Source organism: Notechis scutatus, chromosome 4 (assembly GCF_049901735.1).
Source record: "Notechis scutatus isolate UNSWTSFEM ecotype Mainland chromosome 4, rNotScu1.2, whole genome shotgun sequence".
Taxonomy (NCBI): Eukaryota; Metazoa; Chordata; class Lepidosauria; order Squamata; family Elapidae; genus Notechis; species Notechis scutatus.
In genome coordinates, this window is record NC_142012.1 from 154,717,889 (window position 1) to 154,727,364 (window position 9,476).

Here is a 9,476-nt window from a genome sequence, read left to right on the forward strand (position 1 = left end):
AATAACTTCAACGAGAAAGATTGTACAATGGGGCAAAATTCACATAACGATTGTTTCGCCTATCGCTTATCAACAGAAATGTTGGAATCAATGTTGTCATAAGTCAAAGACCACCTGTAATATTCCTTACACAGAGTGATAGAATAAGATTTTGAACAGAGTGATAGAAAAATATTTTTAAACCAGTTCAACTTTTGGCTTAATCCAAACTTGGGAAACATGAGAAAAGACTTCACTGAATGGTTTTCTATGGTTTATATTAAATTCCATGGTGTAAGTAACCAACAGAGAAGCAATAAATAAAATAAATTAAGCAGAGATTCATGAGGCTTTCTGGTTTAAAAAAAAATACTTCCTGTAGCATTTCATGTCGCGATGTTTCAAAATGTGGCATATTCTTCCTGAATTATACCTTGAAAGAGAGCAACAAATCGTTGGGCATTAATCTTTTCCAACACTGTTTCAACCTGCACTAAATTCTGAAGGCCCTATGCAAAAATCTAGAATAACACTGTGCAATCAATTGTGCCCCATTTCATGTATTTATTTTCTTTCTTTTCTTCACTTAAATATCTCAGAATTGGCAGCTAACTACTGCACATAGATGGACTGAAACTGTGTTAAATATTTCTGTGCTTTAAAAAAAATGAACTTGCAAAAAATGAACTGAGATTCTATTCCTTGTCACACATAGCTTATTATCATAACTGTAGTTTATCGTATTTTTTTTCCTTATTCAGTCTTCTGGAATCTGGGATTGAAGCCTTTTCATAAAATATGAATCCCCTTTTTTGGAGATTTGAAATAGAGGCTCCTTCAAATTGGATATAAAGTGTGCCACAAAGCTTGGTTAAATGCATAATCGGGATTAAAAATCAGTGTGTTTGTAGTTGCTAATCGTTCTTTTCAAAGTTTTATATGGAAGCAGCCTTCCAATAGATTTTGCTCTTTTTCATTATTATTTTACAATAATTATGTGTAACTCATATTTGGATATAAGTACGTCACATAATTTAGTTGCCCATTTTTCTACCAATCGAGTCTTTCCTCTTTCTACTTTCTCTTCCTTTTCCTTCTCTATATTTCTTCTTTCTTAATTACTCATAGAAAGAGTGGATGTTAGAGGAGCTGTGACAACTACTCCCGCCATACACAATCTCAGTACATGTCTTGAGAGGATCATTGGATCATTAATACCACATTATACAAAGTGTCCCTTATCTGCCCAGTCTTCTTCGGCTGTATGGTGGTAGTACTTGCTGCCAGTGCTACTAATTATTCTGTAATGCTGAAATCTTAATTCAGATACTTTAAGCATGTAATCTACTAACCTCATCAAGTAACGTTTTCCCCTAACCTTATCCTCTATTTTATCACGCAGGACTTTTCCAAAGAGCAATAGCTCAAAGTGGAACAGCTCTTTCCAGCTGGGCAGTCAGTTTTCAGCCTGCCAAATATGCCAGGATGTTGGCAACAAAAGTTGGTTGCAATGTATCTGACACCATAGAATTAGTAGAATGTCTACAGAAGAAGCCGTATAGAGAACTTGTCGATCAGGATATTCAACCGGCCCGATACCACATAGCTTTTGGTCCAGTTATTGATGGAGATGTGATACCAGATGACCCCCAGATACTGATGGAACAAGGAGAATTTCTCAATTACGACATTATGTTGGGGGTTAACCAAGGAGAAGGGCTCAAATTTGTGGAAAACATTGTTGATAGTGAAGACGGCATATCTGCTAGTGATTTTGACTTTGCTGTCTCAAACTTTGTCGATAACTTATATGGGTACCCAGAAGGCAAAGACATCCTGAGAGAAACTATTAAATTTATGTATACAGACTGGGCAGATAGACACAATCCTGAAACAAGAAGAAAAACACTCTTGGCTTTATTTACTGATCACCAATGGGTTGCACCAGCAGTGGCTACCGCTGACCTTCATTCAAACTTTGGATCGCCTACATATTTTTATGCCTTCTATCACCATTGCCAAACAGATCAGGTTCCTGCATGGGCAGATGCTGCTCATGGAGATGAAGTTCCGTACGTATTAGGAATTCCCATGATTGGTCCCACTGAATTGTTTCCGTGTAATTTTTCAAAAAATGACATCATGCTAAGTGCGGTGGTGATGACATATTGGACAAACTTTGCAAAGACTGGGTAAGTCCTGGAAGAGTACCTAGATGTTAAGGTAGATCAAGAACTAATTGACAAAATGACAGTTCCCCATCATACCATACAACATTGCAGAGAATATATATATATATATATACAGGTAGTCCCTGACTTACAACATTTCTTTTAGTGACTGTTCAAAATTACGATGACACTGAAAAAAGTTACCCATGACCAGAGGTGGTATTCACTCAGTTCTGACAGGTTCTAGAGAACTGGTAGTGGAAATTTTGAGTAGTTTGGAGAACCGGTAAATATCACTTCTGGTTGGTCCCGCCCCCATCTAATCACTGCCTCCTGAATCCCAGCTAATAAGAGTCTCAGCTGATTGGCTGGGTCTTCTTTTGTTGCCCTGTACAGGAGAATGGAGCTGGAAAGCAGGTTAGCGGGGTGGGGAGGGAATGGATATTTTACAGTATCCTTCCCCTGCCACACCCACCAAGCTATGCTCACCAAGCCACGTCATGCCCACCAAGACACACCCACAGAACTGGTAGTAAAAAAAATTGAATCCCACTACTGCCCGTGACCATTTTCACACTTACGAATATTGTAGCATCTCCATGGTCACATGATAAAAATTAAAACGCTTGGCAACCGGCATGTATTTATGATGGCTGCAGTGTCCCGGGGTCATGTGATCACTTTTTGTGACCTTTTGACCAGCAAGTCAACGGGGAAACCAGATTTCCTTAACAACCCAGTTACTAATGTAACAACTGTTGCAGGAAAGGTCATAAAATGGGGCAAAACTCAGCAAATGTCTTGTTTAGCATCATTTTGGGCTCAGTTGTAGTTGTAAGTCAAGGACTATCTGTACATGTAGGTTGTTAAAGAAAGACAGTGTGGAAATTGAAGCATGGACATTTTAAAAATAGTTTTGGAGAAATTATAATGAACCAGGGCAACTCTCAAAATCTAATGCAGATATTCCCACAAGCACTAACACACTCTGGAAAAAAAACTATTTCTGATGAAGCATTATTAAAATTTACAGGTGATTGAATTTTAATGCTCTGACCATTTTCTTTCATATAGAAAAACTCCTTGTTTTTCTGCTTCAGGCAGAAAGGAGTAAGAGACAGATATTTGAGAAAGGTGGGTAGATCTCATTTGAAGGAAATCTAGCAAGATCTGATGGTAAATAATTTTCAGCCCATGTACCAGTGAATATAAAGGGACAAATTGCATTGAATTGATTAATGCATAGATAATATATCTGCAGCAGCACTGAGACAAGTGAGCAAATAACCCTGCATTAGAAGGTCATCATCACAGGGATTACAGTGTGTTCAAAATAAATTCAGAATGTTGGAATATTCTAAAAGTTTTTCTTGCAGTTATGATGTTGCTAGCAGGTGGCGTGAAAATAATTGGCTGATTTATGGCTGCCAACCCATCCATTGCTACTGCACTAAATATAACATTATTTACAATGTTTTTTAAAAAGTGTATTAGACAGATTATTGATGAAAGATTGGATAAGGAAAATCTTCACCTTCAAAACTATTATCGTCATCAAAATTAGCTCCAGGAAAGAAAGAAAAATGAACAAACAAGCCAAAGATGGGGATTGGCTTGACAGTATACCTTGCTAAACCAGAGATATGAAAGAACTCTAGCTTGGAGTGATGCATATATTTGGAGAATTTTTACAAACACACAAATATATTTTTTGCATTAAAAATATACAGATGGCTTAAAACATATGGTAAGCAGGTAATAACAACTGCAGAATTTTTGTTAAATAACTTGAATAAAAATGGTCAGACTTGGTTCATACACAATGGGTATTGTAGACTGGATTTAGACCAAACTAAATTTCCACTAGAGATACCTAGCTAGATATTTTAGGAAAATGATTCTGAACTTGTTTCAACCTTGATTTTGCTAATTCAATATTATATTATCGCACTCTTATATTATTGTTGTGAAGCTAATAATAATGATAATGTTGATGTTGATGAACATGATATAATGAAATCTGAACTGAGCATTTCATTATAATTTGCTCTATGCTTAGGAAAAATTGGATATAGATTTAAAATACTTAAGAAATATATATTCCAACTAATGAGCTTTAATTTAGCAGTAAATTTAGTTCCATTAATTTCATGGAGTCTATTCTTAATATGGCTAAGGCTAAATGTTAGTCATATTCTTTATTCGTCCTAATTTAAGGCTGTGTTTTGTGAAATGTTCTGCTAAGCAAGTAAAAATACTTTTAAAAGAAATACCAATTTTCAAAAAAGTTTGACATTTCCTGTTTTCCTCCTAGGGATCCCAATCAACCAGTTCCACAAGATACTAAGTTCATTCACACAAAACCTAATCGTTTTGAGGAGGTAGCATGGACCAGATACTCTCAGAAAGATCAACTGTATCTTCACATTGGATTAAAACCACGAGTGAAGGAACATTACAGAGCTAACAAGGTGAACCTGTGGTTGGAACTAGTACCTCACCTGCACAATCTTAATGACATTTCACAGTATACCTCTACAACAACTAAAGTGCCATCAACTGATATTACTTTCAGGCCAACCCGGAAAAATTTGGTACCTGTAACGTCAGCTTTTCCTACAGCCAAGCAAGACGATCCCAAACAACCACCGAGTCTAATTTCAGGAGATCAAAGAGACTACTCCACGGAGTTGAGTGTCACCATTGCTGTTGGAGCATCCTTGCTGTTCTTGAACATTTTAGCCTTTGCAGCATTATACTACAAAAAGGACAAGCGGAGACATGATGTCCATCGGAGATGTAGCCCGCAGCGTACAACTGCCAATGATCTCACCCACGCACAAGAAGAGGAAATAATGTCCCTCCAAATGAAGCACAGTGACTTGGGACATGAATGCGAATCCATTCATCCACACGAGGTGGTTCTTAGGACCGCCTGCCCCCCAGACTACACACTAGCTATGAGAAGGTCACCCGATGATATTCCTTTAATGACCCCCAACACGATTACAATGATTCCAAACACTATACCTGGGATTCAACCCTTACACACATTTAATACTTTTACTGGTGGACAGAACAACACGCTGCCCCATCCACATCCTCATTCACATTCAACAACTAGGGTATAGCCAAACAAGAGGATATGAACTTTTATTTTTGGGGTGGATTCCAGTGGGTTATAATTGCTGAAGACTTATCTTGGCTTTCAACCCTACAAGACTCTTATTATTTAAATTTGGAGGAATATTATGTGAATATACATATCGAGAACTTGAGGGAATTGGGGGAAAAATGAATTGTACATATATACAAATGAACTTTAAAAAAAGAGAGAAAGCATAACTTTAGCAATTGCTTGAAGCAATTGTCTTGAATGGTACTTTTTACATTCACACTCTTATTAATTTTTTTGAGGGTTTAAGTTACATGATGGAATTAGGCACGTGCAACACAGGAGTGGGAGAGAAACTACAACTGAAAAATTAAAAAAAAAAGTTCTATAAATATGCACAAGGGACACATTGATGGAATGTCACATCATTTGCACCGGTTTTTATTTGGAAGTTTTCTTGTGTAGACCATATTTATACCTTTGAATCAGTATCCAAAGCATCAGAGCTGTTCAAGGCCTTAGACACAGGCTCATGTGCTGAGATCTGCCAGTTTTTTTTTTCTTTTTTTAAAAAAGTAACCATGTTCTGGAAATCTGGCAGCTTCAACATTACCACACAAGTGCTGTTGGTATAAACATTGTGGGAATCAAGGAACTGAATATTTTTTTTTCACACAATGTGCATGATAATTTATTATGCTTGGTGGGTGTGCTGCTAATTAAGCTGTCATTAAAATCTTTTCTCATGCCATTGGAGTGTCCAACAGAAACTTATTTCCTTGATTGGCCTAATTGAAGGAAGGTTTATTTTCTAGGGGGGAAAAAAAGGAAATTGCAAGTATACCCCTGCCTTCCAGTAGTGGAGGTCTCTGCAGTAGCTTCTAGAGAGACTTGATGGGACAAGTCAGTTTTTCCCAACTTAATGTCCTCCAGATGCATTATTTTTGGTGGAAAATTTTGGTGAAGTCAAAGAAATCTGATGGACAACATGTTGCGAAAATCTCCTCTTAAGTGTTCAGCAGTGAACTAGTGTAAAACTTAAATGCAACGGTAAATAAGAATAATCTCTCCCTACTCCATCACCACCATGCTCTTAAATTACAACATTTAATAGGGCATCTTTAGATGAAGTCAGCCCCATTTAGGACTAGTTTCATTACAATCTCTTCCACGTACATCAGTAATAGTTCAAGGAACAGAACCACAACAATATCAAAAAGAACAAGGAAGGTTCCGAGATTTATTTGCTAGGAATATGTTGCCAGAGGTAAAAGTGACCTTGCCGAAAATGATCACAACAAATACAACTTTCACTTATTCATATGGCCAATGATATTGCATGAGGACAAATTCCCTTATACGATTTCCAAGTTACTCCCTTTTTTGCTTTGTATAGCAAAGTCAGTGAAACGCAGAGTGTACAAGAAAGGAGATTCCTGTACTTTATTAGATACTGCAATTGGAATAATAACGTGGAATATAATCTGGAAATGTTTAATTCTGCATCTTGTTTAATATTGTCTGGATCTGAAAACAAAAGTAGGCTAAAATGACAGGATGTCTCTGCCCCTTAACCTCCCAGTTACTTTTCAATTTTTTTAAAAAAACGGTCTGTCGTGGTCATTAAAAAAAAAGTTTGTATGTGTAATCATACATTTATATATTTTAAAAAAAGAGGAAAAAATTAAGATGGACTAAAGAGCACAGCCCTGGTGATTACAGTTTCTCTTTTCCTGTATTATATTTCTATTAGAGTACAGTTATGTGATTTTTATTTTATTTTGCATTTTTTCAAATGACTAGCAATTTTGATAGTTTGTAAGATAACGCGCAGAACTTTCTCTGACAAACTAACTGCAGTAACAGAAAATGTTTCTTTTCAGTTACTCTTTTTCAAGATTGAAAGCTTATTACACATACAACAAATTGTATACAACTTGATGGGGAAAATTATTTGTACTTCTGGGCCACTAACGCTGGCTCTACTGAGTGAAAAATAAAAAGCTAATCTGAATAATGAACATTATAATTATTCCAATGCTAAGAGACCTGGTTATCTGCTCATTAAAGAGCCGAAGTGTTTATTGCTGTTTTGTCATTTTTAAAAAAATGAAGTAATGGTAACTGTCTCAGAATAAAGAGTTATTTCTTGAGATCAATCTGGCTTTTGAAGACTTTTGTATGCTTCTATGAGATCAGATATATTTGTATAGACCTCAGCCTATATTTGGATCAAGTTCTCTTTGGGAAATGTTCAGGTTATAAATACATAAATCATTAGCTGTGATCCGTTGCATACTTACAGGGTAGGATCTGTCACCAAACTTTTATAGTGTATAGGATTAGAGTTCTTAATTTCCCAATAAAATTTCCAAATATTGGCCAAAAAACCAAAGGTGTTTGTAAATTATTTCACACAGAGAGACACACACGAGAGGGTTTCAAATCATAATTTACTACTACCACCACAAAAAAAATCATTTTTCTAAAAAAAGAAAACATATGATCAAGCATAAATGTTACCAGCAAACCTGGCAAATACAGGTAGTCCTCGACTTATGACCACAATTGAGCCCCAAATTTCTGTTGTTAAGTGAATTTTGCTCCATTTTACAACCTTTCTTTGTCCCAGTTGTTACATGAATTACTGCAGTTGTTAAATTAATAACATGGTTGTTAAGTAAATCTGGATTCCCCTTTGACTTTGCTAGTCAGAAGGTCAGAAAAAGTGATCACGTGACTTTGGGACACTGCCACCATCATAAATATGAGTCAGTGGCCTAGCGTTAAATGTTTCAACTTACAATTTCTAAACATGAAGGGTGCTCAAAAGTTGCAACATGCCTTAGGGATCGTAAATATATTTTGGTTACTTTAATATAATTCAGATGTGCTTGGTAAGTATCATAAATAAACATCATAACTTTTTAGCATTTTGTTTGTTTTGTTTGAATGCTTAAGGCTGGGGTCAGGTGTTAAACTCCAGGGCCAGGGCCCAGATCCAGCCTGAGGGGTTGCTTAGATCTGGTCTGTGGGGATGCCCAGGAAACAGCAAAAGACTGGGCCGTGATACCTTGCCAGCAAAGATGGAGCTCGTGAGAGCTGTGTGCAGTGGCCCTTTTCTCTGACAGAAGGCTGCAGGAGGCCATCATAGCAGAAAATGGAGGCCAGGGGAACCCCCAAGCTCCATTTTTGCTGGCAGAGTGCAAGCAAAACAAAGTACGAGCAAAAGTGGATCCCTCCAGCCCCATCCGGGCCACCACAGGTGCCCCGACATGAGTGACATAGAGCTGGCCATACCCACCATTGCCATGCCTACTGCCCCCCCCCCAAGGTCAAATACAACCCTGATGTGGTCCTCAATGAAATTGAATTTGACACCTCTGGCCTAGGGTCTCAATTTTGATCTGTGGAGATCCTGCAACAGTTGTTAAGTGTGAAAAATGGTCACGGGTCACTTTTATTAGTGTAACTTTGGTGACTAAATGAACTGTTGTAAGTCAAGGACTACCTGTAGATTTTTTTTTTTAAAAAAAAATTCCAAATATTTCCTTTAGCCGTATTTAAAATTAATACAGATTAAAATTGATGATCTTGGTGATCCAAATGAATCACCTTTTCAGCTGCCTGTTTCCCCTGTCCCCCCCAATAGAAGTTAAAACAGGGAAAGTCTTCAAAATTCAGGGTGGTCTATTTGCAATTTCTGCCTGATGTGGTTGTGACTGTGACCTGCCAAATGTAAACCAATAAAAAGAACTGTTTGCCATTGGAAAACTATTGTTGAATTGGAAGGTTGTATTTTGAAATGTGATCAGTGGGAGCCAGCTAAAAGTACATATATCTCTCTATAGATAAAGATGGCCATTAGCTAGAATGACACATTGAAATACATCAGAAAGCATTTGGATGTGGACTTCTTAGCATTATTAGTGCCAAATAAATGTCTATGCTAAGTTCATGCCAGACACAAATCTCTTTAGAGACTTTAGAAAGAGTACAGATAAGAGCAAAAAAGAGAATTAGGGAACTGGAGGCTAAAACATATAAGCACCGGTTGCTGGAATTGGGTATGTCTAGTTCAGAGGTCAGCAACCCGTGGCTCTGGAGCAGCATGTGGCTCTTTCATCCCTTTGCTGAGGCTCCCTGTCGCCGGTCAGCACCACAATTTTGAGAGGAGCTTCTGGTTGTGGGGGGGATGCTAGGTGGGCCAG

The 9,476-nt window shown here is 37.4% G+C and overlaps 1 protein-coding gene across 2 annotated transcripts in view; it reads left to right on the forward strand.

The window, feature by feature from the left end:
* Positions 1–5,830, forward strand: part of NLGN1 (neuroligin 1) — a 552,397-nt gene extending 546,567 nt beyond the window's left edge. For both annotated transcript variants that reach the window (XM_026666512.2, XM_026666533.2), the window contains 2 exons: positions 1,382–2,171; positions 4,465–5,830. In XM_026666512.2, coding sequence (XP_026522297.2) covers positions 1,382–2,171; positions 4,465–5,281 — 1,607 coding nt within the window. In that variant the 3' untranslated portion in view covers positions 5,282–5,830. The remainder of the gene's footprint in view (positions 1–1,381; positions 2,172–4,464) is intronic.
* Positions 5,831–9,476: the final 3,646 nt, after the last annotated feature.